Below are 24,819 nucleotides of genomic sequence, written 5' to 3'. Positions count from 1 at the left end.
TGCCACAGATCTACAATACTGTTGACTTGTGTAGGAGGGCTCTCACCAGTTAGACTAATACAAGACTAATGTGATTTCAAGACTAATTCAAATGTGCATCTTTACAGTGGAAGATAATTTGGGAATTCCTGTTAACATAATTTATTTGTGTTAGCTGTGGGTTTTTTTTCTTGCTATATTTCACAATCTATATGTACTTACCCGATTGTTTTCAAAAAGCTCCAGGATGAAGGTGATAGCGCTGCTGTTGATGCCTATGAACAGGTTGATGCAGGACAGGGACACATATGCAGTACTTGGGATGTTGAATAAGTAGGACATGGGATACATCATGGGCGTCACTGACCACCTATAAGATATTTTAAACAAGAAACATTTCAAAAATTCAAGTCATGTTGTTTTTTCCTCATCCCTTTTCGGGCATGTATGTTTGTTTGTTCTCGCTCTGTGTATTTCCTTGTTATACAGAGTTGATATGCAGTCCCCTGTATGTCATTCATTAATTCCTTTGTTTTTTGTTAAGATGTGAGATGTCCTAATAACTCACTTGCTCAATCAAACTAAGCAAAGCCTTACCCATATAGTAGAAGCAGTGCTATTAGTGCTGGCAGGTTGGATGGTGATGTGTAACACTTTTTGTCAAAAGCCATGAAAATGCCAACCACCAATGCAGTGCTGAGACTGTAGTTAACCTAGGGGAGAAATGCAAAGCATGCACATGAGACAAAGACTAGGTGAAAAAATGATATATTGTATATATAATCAATTTTAATATTAAATTTAATATTTTGACTTACCATGTCCCAGAAGAAGTTGGCCACCCAGTACACTAAAGGGCTGACCCCACTGACAAACTGTAGGTGCTTGGCCTTGGTCACACGCTCCTGGATGAGGTAGAGGACGAAGCTGGCAGGGATGAAGGACATGGCGAAAATGACGCAGATTGCCACCACAGCGTCTACTGAAGTGGTCAACCTGAAGAGAGAAGCAGATAAAGTGTCAGGGCCATTGTGTAATTAGTAATCAATATAAAAATGCTTTAAGTTAAAGCCAAATAAAACATTTGGCGACAAAATAATTTGATAAAGACATGGCCATGTATCAGTAATGATCCTGATTAATTTTTTGTGTGTGTTTATCTTTTTTTATGGGGAAACTGGCATTAAAATGAAACTAAAAACTAAAAGTAATAAAACTAAATTCCAGACAACACATCAATAAAATATACTATACTCGTGTGAGTATAAATGTAGTTTGCTAGCGTATACAGTGTTAACTGGAATGAGAAAAAAATAGTTTTGGGTGTTGGGTGTAAATTTTGAGTTCCCTTCCTCTTTAGCACAAGCTACTTTAAACTTTATGCATATCTGAGTATATTTAGATAAAAGTGTGTTTGTATACATATCTTTTAGAATAATTGTATTCGTTAATGTGCAAACAAATATTTTGATTTCAAATAAATAAAATATAAAAGTAACACTCACACTGTGACTTCGGAAAGCTGCTCTTTGGTGAGGTTCAGAGGGTGGTTGACGGCGGTGATGCCAAAATCGACAGGTTTGGCAGACGGAGGCAGGAAGGCCCGCAGAATGGCGTTATTGGCCACATTCATGAAGGCCACCATAGCGTGCCAGCCTTTGTTATTATACCAAACCTGACAAAGTGGAGCAGGGTTAATTGAACACATCTCACAAACTTCTTACTTGATAATTGCAGTCCTGATATACAATACAGGGACTTGCAAGCTGACCTTTCTTATATAAAACCTTTAAAGAAAAGCTACAAAAGACTATAAACTGAAAGGTTTGTAATATAAAAGCAAAGCGCCAGTGGTAGACGTCAGACCAGCGACTATGAGTGTTTGCACATAATTTCTACCATTTGCTGATGTGCTATTTGTCGAAAAACCTGCTACTGTACCCACCCCACACCTACCTTTATATTGAATTCACTTTCCATGTATCGTAAGAAAGGACCAATTTCCCTGAGTGCAAGTCCAGAATAGTAACCCTGTTAAAGAAAATGCTCATTATAAACTCACTTGATCGACTCCACAAACTTGTCTCATGAACAAAAGAAACAGTGAGTACCGCTGTGATGTTGAGCATTCTTCCCAGTTGGTGGAAAACATTCTGAATGTCTTTGGGTTTGACGTCCAGGATGGGAAGCTGTCCTCCAACCGACAGGCCGCCATATCTGAGGACAGACAATATTTACACTCGGTATCCCACATCAGTTACACAAGAGAGACAAGAGGGACTTGCAGCGATAAAGCACAAATGATTACCTTTGTTCATTCACCCAGTATTTGCTCTTCAAACTGTGAAATGAAATTCAGAATTGAATCAAGCAGGGAGGTAATTATTTAAATGTGTTGAAAAAAGTGGTCAAACTAAATGATTTGCAGAACAAGCAAGTTTTTTCTGTCATGTTAAACCTTGTTTTAATTGCTTTGTGACATGTTCTTAAGCCCATTTAGGGATTTAACACACTATTTCTTCTTTAAGTCTTTCCGTTAAGTTTCATTTGAATGCAGATATATACTGCATTTCAACCTGCCTGGCTCTGATGATACTGGGGTAGGTTTTAACCAGGTAGTCAGAGATGTTCCTGTCCGTCAGGTTCAGCATTGTGTCTCCCGTGGCCTCGGTCCGCTGGCGAGGTGGCAGGCCGCCTGCTCCGATGGGACAGATGGGCATCATGGTAAGCTTCTTACTGGAGCTGCACTGGCAGGAAGGAGACGGGTTCCTCTGGTTCCACTCAGGACTCTGTAAGATGTTGCTGACTAGAGGAGAGACGTCAGGATCCTGCCACTCTGATGTGCTGTTACTACAGGGCATTCTGTAGGGAGATAAGTGGAGAAATACAAAAAGGTAAAATGAATTAGCATGGTGCTGCAATAAGAACTTAAAAACACATAAAATGTCTTTTGAGGATGGGATTAATAATATTTATATGACAGTCTTGTATTATATCTTGGATAAATATGTCACCAGTTATGTGATGCCTTAATGATAATGTGACAGTATACTTGATGATCAAACATCTGATGAGCTTAGCAGGTAAGAATTCAGCAATTGTTACTTGAGCTCCAAATGTTTGAATGCATGTTGGGGGATTTCTGTACCAGTATTTGAATTCATGAAATATGATGTACTCATGTAATTATGGTCCTGTCTTGTCCTGTCAAAAGTCCTGATACTCACCCTAGTGATTCTCCTTCCATACAGCGTGTCCCCAGGCCTGGTCTGCTCAGTAAGCGCTCTGTGAAGCGTTTCATTGTGGGGTCAAATGGTTGCTCGTTACTAAATAGAGATGACAAAATGGAAGAAGAAAAATTAAGTTAAAGCTACTAACTGACTGGAGAAATATAAGCAATATGATCACGACCAATGTGTCGGGTACCTCAGTGTTTATGTGATTCATACTGTAACTGATGGTTTCTTTAAAGCTAGTGTCTTTTTTTTTTTGACATATCCGTGTTTGTCATGAGGTCTGACCTGAAGAAGGTGAATTGCTGTCCGTACATCCAGGGGGTCAGAGTCAGACTTGGATACTCTCCAAACGGAGGGACGATCGTGGTGAATATCAGAGCTATTAGGACAAAACTGGCAGGAAGGACGATCTGAAATTGCCAAAATACAAGTAAGCAAGTCACAACACTCTGATGTATGAGAGTCAGTCATAGACAATGCACGCACAGTTTAAACCAATACAAAAAATACACATATACCTGTGCCAGGAACTCTTTCTGGCTTCTTATGGCGTGGTGAAACCTCTTCACCAGCAGCGCATGAAACTGCTTCAGGATCAGAGTGGCCCCTTTCACCTGCCTGGAGCCCTTTCCTTCACTGCTATCTGATGCACCATGGGTTATGCCGTTAGTCTGCGTCACACCATTAGGTTCTGTGAAGAAAAGATACAGTAAGTACTGTATATAAAATATCTATTGGAGTATTTGCTCGAGAGGCAGTGGTAGCAAGCTGGAGAAGCAGGCTTAGTCATACCGCTGAGATTCCACTGAGCGAGGCGCATAAACTCATCTGACATTTCAGATTTTTTTTTCAGATTCTATGCAGCTGACAAATAATTATTTTAGTAAACGTATGAATTTGAATTTAAAGCAGTGCTGTGCTAGAAAAGAGCAAGCAAGCAGAATAAACTGTCTAAATAAAGCCTAAGAATATCATAATCCCTGCTTTGTTTTTAACAGTACATGCAGAGCATCTGCTCTAGATTCATGGATCACTTAAACTGCTTAATTATTGCCAACAAATTGGTCAAAGATAAGCATTTTAATGTCAGAATACTGCACTTTACAAGATGACATCCAAATTACCTACATGTGATAAATCCTGCATACCCGGTCAAAACTTTATTGTTGAATAACAATAATTTTTGCACATACTGACTGACCAGCAGTCTCAATAAAAAAGCTTAAATTGTCAGAATTCTTTGGGCACTTAAACCTCTGACCTTCATCTCCCTCTGCACCAACTTTGTTGCCGTTTGTTTTCCGTTGTAACATCCACTGTTCTAGAGGCATGAGTGCACAGGTGAGACACAAAACACACACACAAACTCGAGGGTTAAAACTGACAAATGATGCACCACACCTCATGGAAATACTACACAAGTAGCCAATGTTAGAGTTAGGGAAGTGAGTAAGGGAATTCACAACAATGGTAAAAACAGGTGCCAGGCCAATATATAAACATCACAGGGCAACGGGTCAGAAATTCAATTCCAGGAAAAGGCCATGCTGAATATCAGTGGAGGTATTTACCAGGAGTGGTGGCATTATTCGCTGCTTCTCCATCTGCAGTGACCTTTATGAATATCTGGAAAGAAAAAAACAACTTCCCTGAACTTTCAAAACTTTTCACACATTAAATAAAAGTTCTTCCCTAAGTTCAAAAGTAAAATGATATACGTTATCAGTATCTTTTAAAAAACATAGCAGGAAATGTATTCAGGGGAAAATGCTGCCATCACATACAGACAGTATGCGCTTGATTTACACAGCTAAAATGTCCATCTTGCCAATAAATATTGGTTTTTCAGTTTAAAAACTCTGATTTTCTTTAAACAACTGCAAATTTCTGCCAGTTTAAGGTCCACCTGTTTCCAGTCCAGACTTACTTGTTTCAATAATTTTATACATTTAAAAGTAATTTTCTTTTTTGAGAATACAAAAATTTAAAGACACAATAGTAGACAAGACATACTGTTAAGATGGTTTTTGCAGTGTACAAGTTTTTATCATTGTAGTCATCCACTGAAAACATATTCAAGAGGTGTTTGTTAGAGGTGGTGGTCTTATTATTAAAAATTAAATCATTTTTTTCATTTATTTTGTTGCTCAGATTAATACAATTACATTTTTGTTTTTACCGGACTATGGCTGTTTTCTTGTTGATGATGTCAGAAATCCCAAAGCTGATTTCTCATAAAATCCAGATAAATTGCAAGCTGTGAAAATGTGATATTCTGGAAGCTCATGTTTACCATCTGTTTCATGCAGTGTAAAAGTTCAAGTTCAAGTTCAAGTTCATTTTATTTATATAGCACATTTTATAGCAGCCAATGACTGACCAAAGTGCTTTACAGAACAACAAAATTAAAAGACACTAACACCATGCATAGCAGCACATCATAGAACAGTACAGCAAAGATAAGAACAGCTTAGAACGGGAGAAGCACAAGCAATCATAGAGTTATCAAAAATAAACAACAGAAAGGACGTATAAACATACACACACACACATATACATATAGATATATGTATATACAAAGATACACATACATAAACAACCTTAATTATAGGCCAAAGAAAACAAGTGCGTTTTTAAAAGTGACTTAAAAGAGATCACAGAAGGGGCTATCCTAACGTCTAAGGGCAAATTGTTCCACAGCCGAGGCCCAACCACAGAAAAAGCTCGATCCCCTCTGCGTTTAAGTCTGCAGTGAGGAACTTGTAACAGATTTTGTTCGCCTGATCTGAGACTTCTCGATGGAGTATACGGTTGTAGCAGTTCAGTTAGGTAGCTAGGTGCTTGGTTGCATAAAGCTTTGTACACAAATAACAGGATTTTAAACTCAGTTCTGAAATTAACGGGCAACCAATGAAGAGACCGCAGAATTGGGGTGATATGATCACTTTTACGACTATTTGTGAGGAATCTTGCGGCGGCATTTTGCACCAATTGCAGACGAGCAGTTTGGGATTTCGAGATACCACAGTAAAGTGAATTGCAGTAATCTACACGTGTGGTGATAAAAGCATGAACAGCCATCTCAAGAGTTTTAGGATTAAGAAAAGGTTTGACTTTTGACAAGAGACGTAGGTGATAAAAACTAGAGCTTATTACCGAGGAGATTTGTTTATCAAAATTTAAAGACTCATCCAGTAGAACGCCCAGGTTCCGAACACTTGAGGATCTAAACGCCGCTAGTCTGCCTAGGTCGAGGGTGGCAGCCTGGGGATTAACAGTGGGCCCGAAAACAATGATCTCTGTTTTGGTTTCATTTAAAAACAAAAAATTTTGGTCCAGCCAAAATTTTACTTCATCTAGACAACCTAAGAATGATGAAAGGGCAGAGGGATCATTTCTCTTGATTGGAACGTACATTTGGGTGTCGTCTGCATAACAGTGAAAAGATACCCCATGTCTTCTTAGAATGTTGCCCAGCGGTAACATGTAGAGGGAAAAGAGAGAAGGCGCTAAGATAGATCCTTGAGGAAGGCCACAGGTTAGAGGCGCAACAGACGATGAGCAATTTCCTAGCTTTACTCTGAAAGTACGACCCGAGAGATAAGACTGGAACCACTGGAGGACGATGCCTTTTAGCCCCACATCACATTCTAGTCTGGATATCAGGATGGAGTGGTCGATCGTATCAAAAGCTGCCGACAGATCCAGAAGAATAAGAGCCACAGAGTCACCAGTGTCAGTGGAACGATAGATGTCATTTAAAACTCTCAGCAGAGCAGATTCAGTACTGTGAGCAGACTTAAAACCAGATTGAAATTTTTCAGAAATATCATTGCGTTTTAGAAAGATCTGGAGTTGGTCAAGCACAACTTTTTCTAACACCTTAGAGACAAAAGGCAAAACAGAGATAGGGCGGAAGTTATTTAACACGGTAGGATCCAGTGAGGGCTTCTTGAGTAACGGAGTGACAGTGGCCTCCTTAAGGGCAGCAGGGATAGAGCCGGTAAGGAGGCACTTATTAATAAAGGAAACCAATCCTGGCCCAACTGAATCAGTAACTAATTTAAGACACTTAGGAGAGATGATGTCTAGAGAGCAGTACGAGGGTTTCATCTTAGTGATAATTTCTTTAAGGAGATTCAGACTGATTGGCTCAAAAGCATCCCAGGTAACAAAATTCATCAACTGACTAGTTTCAAGGCGGCTGGCATTGCATCTCAGGTTAGATATTTTGTCAATAAAAAATCTCAAGAAACGTTCACATAGCTCATCCGAAACACCATTCATTACATTTACCGGAGGATTTAAAACCGAGTTGATAACAGAAAATAAAACCTTTGGTCTAGAGTGGTTTGCCATTATCATGTCAGAGAAGTGTGCAGCTTTTGCCGCCTTTACAGCATTCTGGTAGGTCGACAGACTGTCTTTAAATAACTGAAGTGAAATATGTAGCTTGTCCTTCTTCCATTTGCGCTCAGCCTTTCTACTAGCTTGTCTTAGTCGCCGAGTATCCACGTTGAGCCATGGTTCAGATTTAGGTTTAGGTTTAAAGGGCTTAAGCGGAGCAGTTTCATTAAGGGCATTAAACCAAGTGGAGTATAACAGACCGAGATGTTGGTCGGCATCTAATTCCAGTAGTGGAGAGTTCAGAAGCAAGTGTGTGGAGGAATTCATAAAGTGCTCGTTAAAATTTGAGCCAAAATGAGGAGAGTATGATCTAGACAGTCTTACATCTGCACTGGTGGTTTGAGCAATGGAAGGAAGAGATGTAGAAAATAATATTGGCTTATGGTCCGAAAGCATAAAATCAGATATCACAACATCACTAATCACCATCCCATATGAAAGCACAAGGTCCAAAGTGTGACCCTTAACATGAGTGGAATCATTTATCCACTGGACTAGGTTAAAAGATTCAATGAGGCTGAGAAAATCTTTTGACAGAGTGTTAGATTGACAACAAACGTGGATATTAAAATCACCCACCAATAGAAAACGGTCATAGGTTGTGGTGATATTACCAATGAATTCTGTAAATTGCTGAATGAAGTCTTTGAGTGAATGTGGAGGACGGTAAATCACCCCTAATAAAATAGGGCCATTCCAGTCTAAATGAAGTAGTTGAGCTTCAAAACTTGAAAAAGCACTGACAGGAACCGGCCGGCATCGCACAGAGAAAGAGTTTTTAAAAATAGTCACGATCCCGCCCCCTCGTCTGTTCGGACGGGGGGAGTTAAAAAACGAACAGTCAGTTGGAACTAATTCAGAAAAAGGGGTTAGATCACCAACCGTAGTCCAGGATTCCGTGATGAACATGAAATCCAAACTATGAGAGGAGAAGAAATCGTTGAGCAGGAAGGTTTTGTTGACCAAGGATCTAGCGTTGATCAGTGCCATTTTGGGCGGATGAATCACATCGGGGAGAACTCCGCCTTTCTTCAGAGAACGTAGATTTCCGGGATTCACACCGTTTTGCCGATGACAGCGGCCAACCCGAGGTAAGCGAACCAAATGGACAGACGAAGATCGCGGGGGAATGATAGATTGAAGCCAACGATGAGCCAGGGCTCGCGGTCGCCGGGCAACGTAATTGCCGTCCGACATATGGTTTGGATTTGCATCGATCCTGAGTCTTTCAGTGGTTTTCAACCTGATGATGCGTCCACCCCGACTCCCGCGTTTCCTTCTGCGTTTCCTTCGTGAAGTGATAAGCGGCCACTGGCGAATACATTCCAAAGTATGCGTAGTGGTGTTTCTGTGTGTTTGATTAAAAACGTGCGCTACATCCTGCTTGTAAAAGTCCATAAAAGAGGTGCGAATGTTCAGGAGTGACTGTCGGTCATAGACCAGACGTGTGCAGCAATTTGAAGCCCAGATAGACATCCATAGATAAATCCATAAAAATAAGTACGAGAGAGACCGACGGCCAGCCGAACACACAGGCGCCATCTTGTCCCTCGGCAACTCGGTAATAATGAATAGAGGCCTACCCCAAAAAGCCCTATGCCCTAAAAGCAGCATTAAATCCCTACCTCCTCCAGCGATGTATCAGAGATGCCGAAGCTGCTGAGGCCCATGTCGGCTAGTGTCTCCTCCAGCTCCCTAAACAGGCTGGCATACGCTCGATGTTTGAAGCCCTTATTGGGGAGCAGATAGGTCATCTCCTGGCCAATCGTCTCGATCAGCTTGGCTTCAGGGACGTGGTGGTGGATGAGACCAGTGATGCTGTCTATATCCCCTGGGAAGAAGACGGAAAATCATCATTTATGGAGAGGTTAGTAAAGTGCTGGCAAAAATAGCAGAAACCAAGAAAAGGACAAAGCAAGGGAAACTGCTAATTATGCCCAAAACAAACATTATTATTCAAGCACTAAAATGCATGAATGAATTTGTGCTTGAATCACTGCATCTCAAGTACAGTGTCCTCAGGCAGAATTAGGAGGGGAAGGCATGTGGGTCAACAGCACCGCTAAATTATAAATGTGAAACAATAGTGTGTTCTGTTTCTGTTTTAAAACTTTAATAAGTGGGCCAGCCACAGGAATATCAACCAGTGCACACATACACATCCCTGAAGGTCACGCATACAGTGGTTTGTACTGCTATATTTGTGAGGACTTTCATTTACTTGATTTTCTCAATGAACTTCTTACTATGGTTAAACTTGTAGTAAATAACTAATCATGTTTTTTTCTGACATTGTTGAATGTTTAATGATAAACATTAATGATATACACAGAAAAACCTAATACGTAAAAGCAAACCTAACCCTTATTCCCTAGCTCATATCTCTAAATTTAACCCTCACAACTACATGCGTAATCTTAAGCCTTATCTTAACTTTAACCTAAATCTGAATCTAACCATAGCTGGAAAATTAAGTCTTAACACCCAAACAGCTCTTTGAAGAAGGAAGGGACTGCCAAAATGTCCTCCATTTCTCATAATGTGCTCACTCACAGGGTTTAAATCCCAGGTTTTCTGGGTAACATAGACGTGCAAGAGAACACATGCACACAAACAGAGGAGGAGTACTTCATGAATATGCAGTTAGAGTAAAACTAATATGCAGAATACACTTACCATCTAGAACTCTGTCTAGATGCTGGAACTGGTTCTGAGACTGATCTTTGTATCTGGTACAGATGGAGCAGGAACAGGAGCAGTCTGAGGCACAGTCGCAATCGTTCTGATGAAAACAGCAAAATCAAGAACACCTTTAAGAATTCAAAGCTTCTACCAGGAGACTGGAACTTCAGTGAAAGAAAAGCAGATGTTCTCCTTTGTGTCTGCGTTTGAAAACAATTACGAGGGATAAACAGACAAGACGGCACAGAAATAACATAGTTTAGGAGCTCTCTGGCTGATTCTGTGTAAAAGGTAAACGTTACCTCCTTCTTCTTCAGATCCTTCATTCGGCGTACGAGTGTCAAATAGAAACCAACTCCAAAGCAGTTCTTGAGGAAGAGGGGCGATCCGCAACAGTGGAGTTGTCCTTTGGAGATGATGGCGATGCGGTCACTCAGCAGGTCGGCCTCGTCCATGTGGTGAGTGGACAGAATTACAGTCCGGCCTGCACAAGGGTCAAACTTTTAATAAAGTACTTTTTAGAAGGAACATATCAGCCCATTCTAGATGAACAAATAATGAAGTTATCATAACTTTTAAGTGCCTTTGCCAGCAGATTATTGATTTTATGACTGCAATTTTTGCTTTTTGAAGCTGAATTTTTCCGTTTGATCAGTTCACTACTTAATTCAAGTGCCTCAGGAGAGCTGTAAAGCTGCCAAGGATTTGGTTTCATTCTTCAGTGTCTTTAATGTAGCAGTAAAAAGTGGACATTATGGGTGAGATGTGTACTGGTGGGGGTAGAACGTGCATTTTAGAATGTGGATCTAAAGGGGAGAAATTAGACATTTTTACCAGCTCTGTATTTTAGTAGGAGGTCCCAAATGGATCTCCTGGAGTAGGGGTCCACTCCTGAGGTGGGTTCGTCCAGGATCACGACTTTTGATCCGCCAACAAATGCCATGGCAACTGACAGTTTCCTCTGCATGCCGCCTGTAGAGTGTGAGAGAGAAACAACTGTTCAGAGCAGAAACAATGATGAAGGAATGAATGAAACTCTAGCTCGCCCACTCTCCCCTTCACACAGAGGAACACGTGGTCCACCTGAAAGGTTCTGAGCCTCATCGTCTCTCTTGTGAGGCAGCCCAAGGTCCACCAGCATGTCCTCAACCTCCCTCTCCGCCTCCTCCTGAGTCCGACCCTTTAGCAGTGAGTAGAACAGGATGTGCTCCTCCACTGTGAGACTGGAACAAAAAAGGGGCAGCAGTAATCATTTTACAATTTTACAGAAGAAGAGTGTAAAATTGTTGTTTTGACAGTTGTGGGACTGTGCAAAGTCTGTGATAGGGCAGTAAATAAGTAGCTCTTGCTTTCAGCATTTTTCATTTTGAAAAATGTGCATTGATTTTTACAAAGTCCTCACTTTATCTTGGACAGACATTCTAAACTTTCAAAGTTCAATGAGCAACTTTTAACAAAGAAAATGATATCAACACGCCTTTTAGTTTGTTCTTCAACATCAATAGATCCATTCTTGTTTTGCACTTTTTTGCTGTATACTTTGCAACCACAGTCTGCATGTTTTTTTTCATGTTCGTGCTCCGGTTCAGCACCTTCTGTAATCTAACTCACTGTTTGAAGAGGATGTTGTACTGCGGGCACATCCCCATCGAGGAGCGGATGATGTCCATGTCGGTCCGAATGTCTCTTCCATTAATGTAGGCTGTGCCAGATGTAGGAGGGTACAGGCCAGTCAGGATTGACCTGGACAGAGCAGAAGCACATAGGATACAAATACCACTACATGGGGGTTGCCAAATGTGCGCTGGGATTTCACAAAGGGAGTAGGGTAATCCAGATGTCTATAAAAAGTGTCTCGAAGAGAAAGGCAATTTATAAGAAATATTTGATTATCCCTTTCAAATGGTAAACTATTGCTAGGAGAGCCTCTCCTGCAGGGATGCTGCCATAAAGATTTTTCACTTTTGTTTATCTGTGTTCTTTAAACGAACCGAATAAGAAAATCTGATTTCAGCTTACATAGTGGTGGTTTTTCCAGCCCCATTGTGCCCCAAGAAGGATGTGATCTGGCTTTCATAGAAATTAATGTTGAGACAGTTGACAGCTGGACGAGTGCTTCTGTCAAACACCTTCACCAGGTCCTTAATCTGCACCCCCATCACCAGGCCCAATGGGTCGTTCTCAAAGAACATCTGACCTGCATGGCAAAACAGACCCAAAAAGGCTGAGTTAACTTCAGAAAGATTATATGAATTTAGATTATATATTGGATGGTGGAATAGCTTTGCTCTTAATATCAAAATTAAGAAATTAAAAGCTTGTGAAACAAAATGTGAAACAAAATTTCAAAAACAATATAACAAGAGAAATTGTTATGGTGTATTACACATAACTAGAATATCACATTCCATGAAATATTCAATAGAAAGTTCTGAATATTTTATCATGTGTAATTCTGACCAATGTTGTCTAGTAAGGTTTGGTTTCAAACAGCAGCAGATTTTCACATGCAACATCAAATTACACTCTCCCTAATGGCGATACTCGCCAGTTACACGTCCTAATCATCAAGAGTTTGGACGCAACTGCACCTTGTCTTTGTTTTTCCTCTCTAGTTTCCATCGTCTCATATCTGTGACATTCCTTTTCCATCTTGCGGATCCAGGTGTGGTGTGTTACCCTGCCTGTCCACCAGATGTCCTCAGTGTGTTCCCCACATGTTAATTTCCAATCTACAGTCGGCCCTTCTTTGAGTTACCACTGCTAGTTCCTCCTAGCTCCTAGGCTGCAGTTCTGTATTTATGTCCTCACCTTCCATCCCTGACTCCTGACACTCCTCCTCCTGGTTTGGAGTTTCCCCTTGTCGTCTCAGCAGCTCCCTCTCTCTCTCCAGTTGCTCCCTCTTACTTTGGTGCTTACAGGCTTTCCTGTCAGCTGAACCATTACAGGTGTGTGTCTCTGGTGTGCCCTGGCTCTCAGCATCCTTCGCCACATTGTCTTGCTCAGGTTTCTCAGCATCTGAAGAAGACAGATCGCAGAGCCGTTTCCCAGTTAGGATGTTCCCCTTTCACAGTCGACTAGAGATGGCGTGTACATGTATCTTGCTAGTGATGGTAACATTGTTTTCTTGCATGTTAGATGCCATCATTGTGAAATGTTAACCATTTTAGAGGTGTTGTGCATTCTCATTCAGAGAGGAACAGGTTTCAGACCCTGTGCTGGAAAGAGTGCACCCTAATAAACTGCTACCAAGATGCTGATTCAATTCCTGCTCTAAGAGGGCTGCAAGGGGAGTGTCATCTTATTACATTTGCATATTGACCTTTCCAATACAACCACAGTCTTCCAACGGGAATTAGAATTTTGCAGAGAAGCAATTAGTTTTGAGGCAAAAAATAAGGGCTGACATTCACTTCTTCCTCTCAGGTTAAGTAAAGTGACAAACCTCCTGTGACCAGGCTGCTCAGTTATGAGGCATGTAAGAGATTTTACAGTCAGTGATACTAACCTGGATCAGCCATTTCTGTATGAGAGGGTGCGGGATTTTGCCAGTATGAGGGCTGGAATGGGAAGTAAAATGGTCGACCAATGCCATACTGCCCTGTGAAGGAGAAATTTGATGTAAGTTTCAGCTTAGTAAACTTGTTGTACCTACAAAGGGGTAAAATACTAAATTAAATCATACAGTATTAGCAGCCCAACCTGGGAAGACATTGTCCAGATACCAGGCCAGGATGGCGTAGAGGACAGCATCAAACACCATCATGAGGATGGATGTGAGGAAGGAGTAGGTGTCTTTCTCTAAAGGGCTGGTCTGGATGTTGTCCCACTGGAGACCCAAACCCTGCTCCTCATACCGCGACAGATACTCCGTCCCAAAGCCAAAGGCTACTGGAGACAACAAGCTCTAGAGAAGCAAGGGGATGGGTAAATGATTTACTGACAAGTTGTGCAGAATGTCTACATAAAGACATTTTACAGCAAAATGTAATGTCTCAAGATTCAATTTATCAATGTCTGTGATGAAAAAAACATTTTAAGTGCAACAAATGCATATACATATATATTCTTCTGTCACTGGTAATACTATTTGTTGAAATGATGATACACAATAAGTTAAAGGTGCCATATAATGGAAAACTATTTACTTTGGCATAGTTGACTCCAGTCCTCAATACAACTCTATAGGGATAGATTATCCCGCCCCTCCCTCTAGAAAGCCAATTGTCTGCTTTTAACAGCCAAGGTGGAAAAATATTAAGCCAACAGTGTGGTTCCACTGACATAAGGGTCTACTACGCATGCATCACTACTAACACACATGCATAGTAGAAGTAAAACCAGTGGGGAAAAGTCTTCAAACTTTTTTAGCAATTATTTCAGATTTTACTGGTGATTCTGTACATGCAGCTTTTATGTCCTGGTGACAAGTGAAAGTGCAGTTTTGGCTTTCTCTCCCTATTCATTCAGACTGTGGCCTGTACTACGAAGGGAGTTCAACCTACTCAGAGTTAACTCTGTGTTATCAAGCAAACTCAGGTTTGACAAACTCTGACCGCCTGCACTAGTGTTAAATGGTACTATGACGCTGAATAAGATGTTGGTTAGTTGAGTCGGTGTTAACCCCATGTTAACTTAATTGGAGTTGGTGCACGTTCACATAAAGGGGCGTGTTCGGCCGTGCAGACAGAGTTCTTCGCAACGGCGCATGCCCCGTATTTTCCCCAGAAGAATGCACGTTGATAGTGCCAGGATATGAGTTTAAAGACACCTTAACAGCTAAATCTAATATCGTGGCAGCCGACAAAGCCCGGGAGGCTTGTTGGCATCGCAGTAAATTTGTAATTATCTTGACAGTGTTCTTATTGTAGGCTAATTCTTTATTACGTATTTTATGGATGTTTCATTTATGTGTAATATCATTAAGATGTAAAGATACAACTGCACATTGTGTCCATTGTAATAAAAAATTGGAGCCAGTGGAGAGGGGGAAAGAATTTTCAAGATTACTGTGGTAGATTTACGAGAAACTAATAATCAAAAATCTACAAGTTAACATTGTATGATAGAAACTCTCTGAAAAATAGGTTGTTTTTTTCAAGTAACCACATCGCTTCACTTTGTAAGGCTGCAACACCACACGTCTGCCATGTGTTATGCATCCAGTGGGAAATTACTGTATATTAGACTTCACAATCAGATTTAGCAGTGAGGAAATAGGTTAAGTTGAGTTAAGCCCACATTCACTTGTGACTTGATATTTCAGGGAATTTCTGATTTTTGTTCATGTAAATTTGACACTTTAATCTAGGATTTTTTGTCTCTTTTTTTTGTTTATTAACCCACCCTGGCTCCGTATTTTTTGGACACATAAAGTCCAAAAATAGTCTAAATCTAAATATGAAAAACACTTCAATTCTATAGCCTGAGGGCTGAAATCATAAATGAAACTTCTCCAATCCTACTGTCGTTGCTAGAATGGTAGCGTGTGACGGCGTAAATGGAGGCGTATATAAGCACGCCGGCACACCGGACACATTAGCTCTTTGCTATGAAGCAAGGCACTCCAGGCGGGGTGAGGTGTGGCGGACCGACGCAGTGTCTCGTTCCCTTCTCGGGGAACAAGGGTTACATATGTAACCGGAGACGTTCCCCTTCGAGGGAACTCGAACTGCGTCGGTGACGACACTATGGGGATGAGAATACCCACTATTCCACGCCGAAGCCTCCGCCTGCCCCCCAGCGTGCAGTAACCCGTAGGCACGACTAAGAGGAGAGCGCACGGGTGCCGGGTGCAGAAGGAAGGTCCAGACTGTAAAACTGAGGAGTGGCCCAGCCAGCTGCCTCACACAAATCCTGGAGCGAAGCCACTGCGAGGAGGGCCCTAGAGGCCGCCATGCCTCGAGTAGAGTGCGCCCTTACGTCCATAGGTGAAGGTAACCCGCACACCTGATAGGCCAGGGAAATAGTCTGAACGATCCAGTTGCTGATCGTGTGTTTAGCGGGGAGCCCAGCCTTGGGGGACCCGAAACACACCAGCAACTGGTCTGCTTTCCTCCACCGGGAGGACCTCAGAGTGTAAATACTCAGTGCTCTGACAGGGCAGAGCAGATGAAGTCTCCCGTCCTCCGCCGTCACACGAGGTGGGGGATGAAACACCTGCAGCACCGTAGAACCTGCCAACCTGGATGGAACCTGGACATAGCCCGGACAGGGGTGCAGGATGGCTCTGAACCTCCCCGGGGCAAATTCCAGGCATTGAGGAGAAACCGAAAGTGCCTGGAGATCCTCCACCCTCCTCAGAGAGGTGATAGCGAGGAGAAAGGCCATCTTAAGGGTCAGGTGCTTGGCCTCAGCCGGCTCCAGGGGTTCGAAGAGGGCCTCAGCCAACGCTTCAAGAACCACTGCCAGGTCCCAAGTGGGAACCCTGTAACGAGTCACGGGTCTCATCCTCCGGGCTCCACGGAGGAAGCGCACGACCAGTGGAAGCCTCCCCAGAGGCCCATCCCTCAGAGGGGTGTGGAACGCTGCCATGGCAGCCACATACACCTTGAGTGTGGATGGGGAAAGGCAAGCAGAGAAACCATAGTCACCGGGCAGGTTACTGGGTCCACCGCCCGTTCTCTACACCAGGTGGGAAACACATTCCACTTCAGGCCGTACGTCCTTCAGCTGCTGTTAGTAGTTAGCGGCTAAAGTAACTATAATAGACAAACTCTGTAAATCCAAAAGTTGAGGCATAACAGCCGGGGGATATTAGAGGGAAAAACAGACATTAATGTATTTTTTGAACATTAAGGCATGTAAACATTTTGTAGTAGAAAACCTAAATACAAGTATATAACTTGAAAATCAGTATTCTATCGCACCTTTAAACTTACTGCCTGTTTTGAATTTTGATGAAAGTTTGTTTTATAATGATGTTTTACAATGTGTGATCTCCCTTAAAAACATGACATTGTTTTTTATACTACACAAATCTTGTGCTTAAACAGTATCTGTGCATTTTTCTGTATTTGTAAAAAAAAAAATGTTGCACAAAAAAATTGACATACAGCAGCCAACTTCATGTTCCTGGTGATGCGGTCCTGCCAGGCAAAGCAGAGGATATGCGGCAGATAGAGGGTGAAGTATATGATGCCGCTGCAGGCAGCTGCCAGGTTGGCCTTGTTGAAGAACACACTCATCAGGAAACACTGCATGATGGTGGCGACAGTAAAAGTCAGCAGGAAAAAGAAGACAAGGATGGGGTTGCTGTAATTCAGCACCTTTCCGCCCTAAGAGAAAAAAAAAGATGTATTGTGATTATACTGTGGGCTTCCACATCAAAACACAACTGTAAACAAACACAGAGCCAGTTCAATCATTGGCTGAGTAAAACATTTTTCTCCATAAGTAGAGCTTTTTAAAAATTGGCCACAAGAGGGCACCATTACATGCTACAAAACATTAAGCCTCCAAAACGGCAAACAAAACGTGACCCTAGTTTTTCAGTCAACATGGCCTCCTTCTCTGTCCTACTCCCTCTGTTTTCTCACCATGATGATGGAGGTGAGCAGCGCCGTGCTTGTAGTCATCATGATGAAGCTGTCAATGAAACACGTGTACCAAATGACTCCGTTGTCGACCCCCATGGCTTTGAGGGTCTCCTTGAGGCGCAGCTCCTTCTCCAGTACAATGCCCTTCACAGTCATGGACACAGAGTAGATCCAGGCCAGCACCATGAACAAGGGGAAGCACCGGTTCAATGTGATCATGAAGCTGGAGGAGAAGAGAGGAGCGAGGAGGAAGAGGAGGGTGAGTAAGGCGGAGACCCCAAAACTGGACTGAGAAACCTTATTAAACCCATGGATAATCTGTTTTTGATGGCCTACTGTTATTTTCTAAATAACTATACAGGAATATCTCAATAATTTCAGTTACTGCTGGTCTCTTTAGTATGAAGATTTCTGAAAAAGGTGGGTTTAAGGGAGCAAACTTAAAGCCACCATTCGTAGGATTTGAAAATTTCAGGCTTCGGTGCTACACAGTGGTAATATTCACATTTTGACAGACAGCAATTTATGCTGCTACCTACCCCACTTCCCCAAGAAATCCAACCTGTAGACACTGATCAGCTGAAAACAACACATAGGCTGCAGCTATTTTCACTTGGATTAAGCTGTAATCACATAAAAATTCTGCACATAGCAGCTTTAACATGTGTGACTTGTGCAAGACAAAACCGTAACGATTTTGTTTGCATGTTAAGTTCTGTTTCGATTCACTGATGTGTCTTGATTGGGCTGGCATTTTGACAGATTGACTGAAATTCCTTCACTCGCACAATCAATCAACCAACAAATCAGTCAAGCAGTTGAGCAGTGAGTCAATCAATACATGTTTCACTAAACTATAGCACACATACACAGACAGTTTCACAGTGCATGCACAATTGTGCTCAGAATACAGACATTTACTTAATAACTAATATCCAAACAAAAAAGGGTGCATATCAGTACAAAGTACCACTACACTGCCTTGTTTAATTGTGGCCGTGGCAAAAATGTTGTTAAATTTTGGGTCATCCATGCTGAGTGTATTCTGTATACGCGGTCATGAAAGCATTTCTTGGATAATCCACCATGTAAGTAATCTCCTTCTACATGAAGTGACTGGTTTACTCACAGGTCGTCTACATAGCACGGATATGGCATCTGCTGGACGTAGACCCCGAGCGGCCAGTCGTTGCCTGTGTGAAGCTTGATGATGCCGTGTTCAATCATGTCCTGCAGATAGGCAAAGCCTCCCCAGATGTACTTCTGGTCCTCCATTGGGTCTGCTCTGGGGCCAGGGTCCCAGTACCTGACAGAGGAAAAGAGAGTGAATGACAGTGGTGGCCGCTAGTTAAAAATTGGCTACAAGATCATTTATCGCGGTTAAACAAACCATTTATTTAAGCATTTTTATGCTGTATGTAATTGTCCATCCATTCAAAACGTTGTAATAATAAAACATACCAAAGCCAAAATCTCTAAAGCCACACACACACCACATGTACACTGCTTGTACTTAAGCGGATAAGTCTGAGGCAAAGCCCTCTTTCAATCTGATTATTCAATTGTATAGAGGCAGGACACCCACTGGGTCTAATTACAGCGTGTTGGTGCTCTGTAAACAGCTAAAACTGTTTGTTCACCCCAGGGGCTATTGACATACTGTCTGTTTATGAATGGGAGATCACAGGGAGAGGAAAATGTATGTGAGAGCCTCACATGCATGAAAGGGCAGGTGTTGAGTTAAAATGGAATTAACAAGAGACATTGAAGCATACTAGATGGGTTTTTCTTTTGTGACAAATCAATATAAACTGCCTCATTTATACGACGGTAACAACATGAAAAAATGAGAGTGATTTAGTAGTTTAAAGTTACTGGTTAATCCTGTGTACAATGAATGTACAATGAAATGTGCTGGAACATTCATTTGCCTTTTTTTCTAATTAAACATAAATACCCAAATCTTGTGTGCAATAAATTAGCTTCCACCACTGGTTTGGAAACCATAGGCTTTAGAGGACTGGGCAGCAGTAAATGTCCAAGGGGCTGCAAGATAAATCTGGGTGGTCACAGTACAATTAACTGGACAGGAAAAAAACAAACAATTACTCAAATGAAACAATCTGAGGTTAGAAGAGGGGGAAAAAACTCTTTGGTGGAAATTCTCTTAAATCATGATATATACAACTTGTGATAAGGAGTCGGAAGAAGACGCTTTATTTTGGGGGTCACCAGCAAAAAGGGTTGCGCGGTCCTTATGACAAAACATCACTAAAATGTAATGTAAATTAAATCACTAAGCACAGCGGCTACTGACCTGTCTTTGATCTTGTTGGTGCGCTCCACGGCGTCAATGTCCATGCGGATCTTGTACTTGACATGCGAGGGTACACTTGCGGTCCAGGGAAACATGTCCATGAAGACCACGCCGGCCCAAAACTTGTTCTCCTCCAGTAGGTACAAGGCCTGACGGGTCATCTGGGACTCATCCGTGTAAGCCACAAACTTATCCAGATTGATGCACTATAATCAGACAGAGAGAGAGAGAGAGAAAACGGTGTTGCATGTATACTGATATTCATGTATTAAGAATGCCCTTTGAACTGCTATGATCTTGCAGATGCTGTTTGAGCCAAGATGAAATAATGAAGGTGCGTGTGTCAGTGTGTGACCGGGTGTAATTTGATTATATATTGGATTAGGTACATGTTGCTTTTCCTCCATGTGGAAACAACTGATGAAGCATTGCATGTTTGGATGTTGCATGTGCAGATTTTTAGTCTTGTGTTTTTCATCAGATTTCCTGAACTAAATCACACATTTGAAACTCATTTTAGACTATTTTAATTAACCAAAGTTCTTATATGGATCATTGTTTATATTCCTCAAACTAGGGTAATAGGATAACAAAAAAAATGCATTTATGTATTGTACTGGCACCCAAAACATTTCAAACAATACCCTGCCCCTGAAGACTGTGTACTTATGTGAATTTCCATTCGCTCTAATGAGAACCATCTTTCACTGAGGCAATCTGATGACATGGGAGAGTCTGAGCGACTACGTTCATCCTGCAGCAACAGACACAAACACGTGCACGTGCATGCCGGGAAGCAAAAGCATGCACTCACACATGCAGAAACATACACACGTAATCTAAGCATATACCTACACACAGACAATTGTGCTACAGAGACAACATTCTCACGCACTTTCTCACATGCACGCTCTCTCTCTCTATATGAAACAGGCGTAATTGCCATGTGAAACTCCCACCCTACACACACACACACACACACACATACACAAACACGCTGCTCTCTAACCCCCCACCCCACCCCTGTGTACACCGTGTCTAATGTCTCCATTCACATTACTGTACAATAGCCTGAGAGCACTCAAAGAAAGACGAGACACCACTTTCCATTCATCTTTACGGGACCATACATTTAAAACACAATAATGTTCACTGAGAGATGGGCTGAGAAGAGAGACCCTCACTGATACACATGTTCCAATGGGATTTCAGTGTGAGAAACATACCCCTCACAGAGTGTGAGGACTTAATGCTAACTGCAACAGCTATCCTGTGGCCCCATGCTAGCTGACAGCTATATCTAATTGGCTAAACAGCCTGGGTTTGTTTGCGGGGCCCTGAAGGGTCTCGATGCTGAACTTGAAGACAAAGGACAGATTGAGATGGCTGCGCTGATAGGCAAAACTGCAACCCCTGCCCCCTTTAAATCAGACGAGGGAGGAGAGAGGGGAAGGCGTGAAGGATGGACAGAATGATTTGCCCTCTTTTATTTCGCAGCCACAAGGGTCTGTTTCAATGAGGGGCCATACACTAAAACAGCGCTGAGCTCATAGTGGGGTGACTCACTCCCGCCTACTCTGCACTTTATCACTGGCTCCACAATGGAAGCAACGGAGGGAGGTGACAGCAGGCTTGTTCTCCCCACCTTTCAGCCTACTGGACGGGAGAGCGGCTCTATAGCCGTGCTAAGTGGCCTGCTCCGTTTCAAAAGGGCCTGGCTGCAATCTCCTGGGAGCAGACCTGGAAGACTGATGCACCTGTCTGGAGAACTGAGAGTTGATCTCCAAAAGGCTGAACACCTAGTCCTGGGAATGTGCAACATTTAGCAAAGTGAAGAATAGGCATGTTCTTTCTCAATAGGGGAAAATAGGATTCTGATGTAAAAGAGAAATTTGAGTTTCTTACCTCTCCATACTGGTTGAACATGCGTATAATCTGGTCGGTGATGTTAAAAATGTTCCTCCAGTCAAAGTTGGGCATGCCTGTCTCCCTTCCTTCTTCTGGACCATTGTTTAAGAAGTTCAGAATGTCCTTCGTGGTAAAGTCAGTGCCCCCCAGACTGTCGTCCATGAAGCGCATCACTGTTGGGTTTCTCAGAGTGTCCTGCAGTGATTGAAATAGTTGTATAGTTGCTGTATGTAATATAAACATATAACACATGCAAGAAGAAGTGCCATTTAGTTCGCTGCATAGTAAATTAGGCAATATGAAAAGTGCTCCTAAATCATCATGATGACCAACTTCGGGTTTAAAGTCATAAACACAATTAATTTTCACAGAATTTATTGCAATTTCAAAATGTCAGACCCCACATTTGAGAGGAGTATTGCATGCTCAAGCTGAATGCCGATTGACTGGAAGCTGGTGTTGGCAAACTCAACATCCTGAATGGATGAGTCACCGGACATGGTGAGTGCAACCAGCTAGCTGGGTAGTTTGTCTGCATTCTTTAAAAACACTGCACTCCAAAGATTATTTTGTTTTGGGCTTGGGGAGGGTGTCAAGATTTTCACGCAAACGGCTCAAATTGATGTGAAGTTTATCAAATGTGTGGCTCGAATTTGACTTAAATCCATCTTATGGGTTGGTGTCCACACCTCTGCTTACTATTGGTTGCCTCTAACAATGGTTATTTTGTAATGAAGGATAATTCCACAGTTCCCTTGTACAAAATCTTTCAAATGTACTGATGGTGGCTTTGGTTGTACATTTATAGTGCATTAATATTCAATGAAAATTAGAGTTTGCAGGTGTGCACAAAATTGTGTACAACTACGAGAGTATCTGTGTCTGTGTGTGTGTGAGGTGTGTGATGGGGCAATGGATGAGACACATGCCTTTGGTGTGAGAGACCCGGGTTCAATTCCCCACTGCGACACATCCACCAATGTGTCCATGATGTGTCCATGAGCAAGACACTTAATGCCTAGTTGCTCCAGAAGCGTGCAACCTCTAACATACTATAAAATTGTCAACTAAAATGTATGTGCTGTATTTATACCCTGATCATGTTCATCTGCACACTGTTGTGGAAGAAAGCCCAGAGCTGTGGGCCCAACTCTTCCCAGGCCTTGGCCATGTTCTTCAACCTCTCTAACTCCTCGAATGTTGTGTTGGCCTGCAACACACACACACACACACACAAGGACAAATAAACACTATATCAGGTCAATGCAGATTGATGTAAATTAGCACACAAGCAGTGAAGAAGCACAATCGACATATAACTCTGTTGATGTGTGCTAATATTCTCTTGCTTTATTTAGGAAAATTATTCTTTTACTCAATACTTTATATTATTATTATATTACTTTGTATAAAATAATAATCAATGAGATCCATGAAACATGAAAATGTAATTTACCTACGCTGTAAACTGCAATACCCTTCAAACAACATATGTAATAAAACATTAGGTCATTTTCTTTTCCTGAGCAGGTTGCTAAATTCTCATTAACAAAACTCCTCCACTGAATGAGATGTGACAGACTGAAAAACATTCTGTTTTCCCTTTCATTGCTGCACCCTCACATTCAATTTACTATTTAATTCTCCCCTCCTCTTCCTTTCCCTCACACTGCAGTAGACAGCCTCCCTATCCCTCTGCCGTACTTTGCTTCGGTAGTCAGCTCATTCCTAAGAAGGGTGGGAGTTTGGACACATATAAACAGATACCGAGAGTGGTGAAAGAAATGGAGAAGGGGAGGAAAAAGTGAGTAGAGATAGAGGTGAGGGGTCGGGCTGGATGTGGTCTCTCTTACACTCTTTAATATCTTGCGGACCGCAGGGGATTCGGGGGTATACAGGATCTTTCCCATCAGCAGGGGCTTGACCGAATTCCACACAATTTTTGTGACAGGGTTGGACTCCAGGGTCTGCATCATGGCGTTGCAGAAGGGAGCTAAGGGAGGAAGAATTGCAAAAGAAAAGAGATATATAAGGGGAAAACAAAAGAGAGAGACATCAAATATCATATTCAATGACACAGAACACACAGACCTGGGTACCATTCAGATGCTATCAATTAAGTTATACAGTCACGTAGGCTAAATAAGTCACCCACTGTTTATCCAACAGCTTTATAGTGGAAATTTCAAGACTTGTATATGGCAAACTCAAAACTACTAAACAGATTTTGAATATAAAGTGCTGAAAACAGAAAATTAAATATTCAAAGCTGGCCAGTATGCATACTAAATTTGATAGATATTTGAGTGTGCTTTTGTTCAGAATGCAGTGCACAACAGGAGTAGAGGAGCTGCTCACAGCTTGGGGAAAAAAATTAAATAAGTTTGGATCATTGCAGAAACAAACAATCAAAAACAAAAACATTAAATCTTTGGAAAAACATTTTTGCTTTCTCTTTGTAAAGTTTGGCAGTAGTCTTCCAAAGCTGCAGTTTAATGAACAATAAAACATAATAAATAAGTGGATTTTTTTTTAAAGGGTCTGGTGCTGGTCAGACCGAAGGTGTTTACAACCAAAAAACTTAAAAACAAGAAATGTACAGAAATAAAACAATGGCTAAACTAAAATTAGATTTAAAACAACAACAAAATCATTATAAAACACGTAACACATATTTGTACTGAAAATTCAGATACATCTGAAATCCCCCTACAGGGATCAATAAAGGAACATCATATCTTATTCTTGATGC

The 24,819-nt window shown here is 41.7% G+C and overlaps 1 protein-coding gene across 1 annotated transcript in view; it reads right to left on the bottom strand.

Moving 5' to 3' along the window:
• LOC119901830 (retinal-specific phospholipid-transporting ATPase ABCA4-like) overlaps nucleotides 1–24,819 on the bottom strand; it is a 43,113-nt gene that overhangs the window by 9,177 nt on the left and 9,117 nt on the right. Inside the window, exons 9-37 of the mRNA XM_038717536.1 lie at nucleotides 23,921–24,060; nucleotides 23,161–23,277; nucleotides 22,065–22,262; nucleotides 20,160–20,365; nucleotides 18,972–19,148; nucleotides 17,843–18,065; nucleotides 17,360–17,581; nucleotides 14,007–14,211; nucleotides 13,813–13,905; nucleotides 13,116–13,322; nucleotides 12,324–12,501; nucleotides 11,916–12,047; nucleotides 11,388–11,527; nucleotides 11,139–11,276; nucleotides 10,607–10,788; nucleotides 10,299–10,404; nucleotides 9,248–9,453; nucleotides 4,787–4,841; nucleotides 3,734–3,906; nucleotides 3,501–3,625; nucleotides 3,207–3,305; nucleotides 2,560–2,841; nucleotides 2,288–2,320; nucleotides 2,091–2,196; nucleotides 1,936–2,010; nucleotides 1,485–1,654; nucleotides 798–975; nucleotides 577–692; nucleotides 202–349 (exon numbers count right to left, since the gene is read on the bottom strand). Of these exons, the coding sequence (XP_038573464.1) occupies nucleotides 202–349; nucleotides 577–692; nucleotides 798–975; nucleotides 1,485–1,654; nucleotides 1,936–2,010; nucleotides 2,091–2,196; nucleotides 2,288–2,320; nucleotides 2,560–2,841; nucleotides 3,207–3,305; nucleotides 3,501–3,625; nucleotides 3,734–3,906; nucleotides 4,787–4,841; nucleotides 9,248–9,453; nucleotides 10,299–10,404; nucleotides 10,607–10,788; nucleotides 11,139–11,276; nucleotides 11,388–11,527; nucleotides 11,916–12,047; nucleotides 12,324–12,501; nucleotides 13,116–13,322; nucleotides 13,813–13,905; nucleotides 14,007–14,211; nucleotides 17,360–17,581; nucleotides 17,843–18,065; nucleotides 18,972–19,148; nucleotides 20,160–20,365; nucleotides 22,065–22,262; nucleotides 23,161–23,277; nucleotides 23,921–24,060 (4,430 nt within the window). The remainder of the gene's footprint in view (nucleotides 1–201; nucleotides 350–576; nucleotides 693–797; nucleotides 976–1,484; nucleotides 1,655–1,935; nucleotides 2,011–2,090; nucleotides 2,197–2,287; nucleotides 2,321–2,559; nucleotides 2,842–3,206; nucleotides 3,306–3,500; nucleotides 3,626–3,733; nucleotides 3,907–4,786; nucleotides 4,842–9,247; nucleotides 9,454–10,298; nucleotides 10,405–10,606; nucleotides 10,789–11,138; nucleotides 11,277–11,387; nucleotides 11,528–11,915; nucleotides 12,048–12,323; nucleotides 12,502–13,115; nucleotides 13,323–13,812; nucleotides 13,906–14,006; nucleotides 14,212–17,359; nucleotides 17,582–17,842; nucleotides 18,066–18,971; nucleotides 19,149–20,159; nucleotides 20,366–22,064; nucleotides 22,263–23,160; nucleotides 23,278–23,920; nucleotides 24,061–24,819) is intronic.

Source organism: Micropterus salmoides, unplaced genomic scaffold, assembly GCF_014851395.1.
Source record: "Micropterus salmoides isolate LMB-PRFRI ecotype aquatic unplaced genomic scaffold, ASM1485139v1 Ms_hic_scaffold_14, whole genome shotgun sequence".
Lineage (NCBI taxonomy): Eukaryota > Metazoa > Chordata > Actinopteri > Centrarchiformes > Centrarchidae > Micropterus > Micropterus salmoides.
Note: the sequence above shows the minus strand (reverse complement) of the source record. Positions and strands in the feature narration are given on the sequence as shown.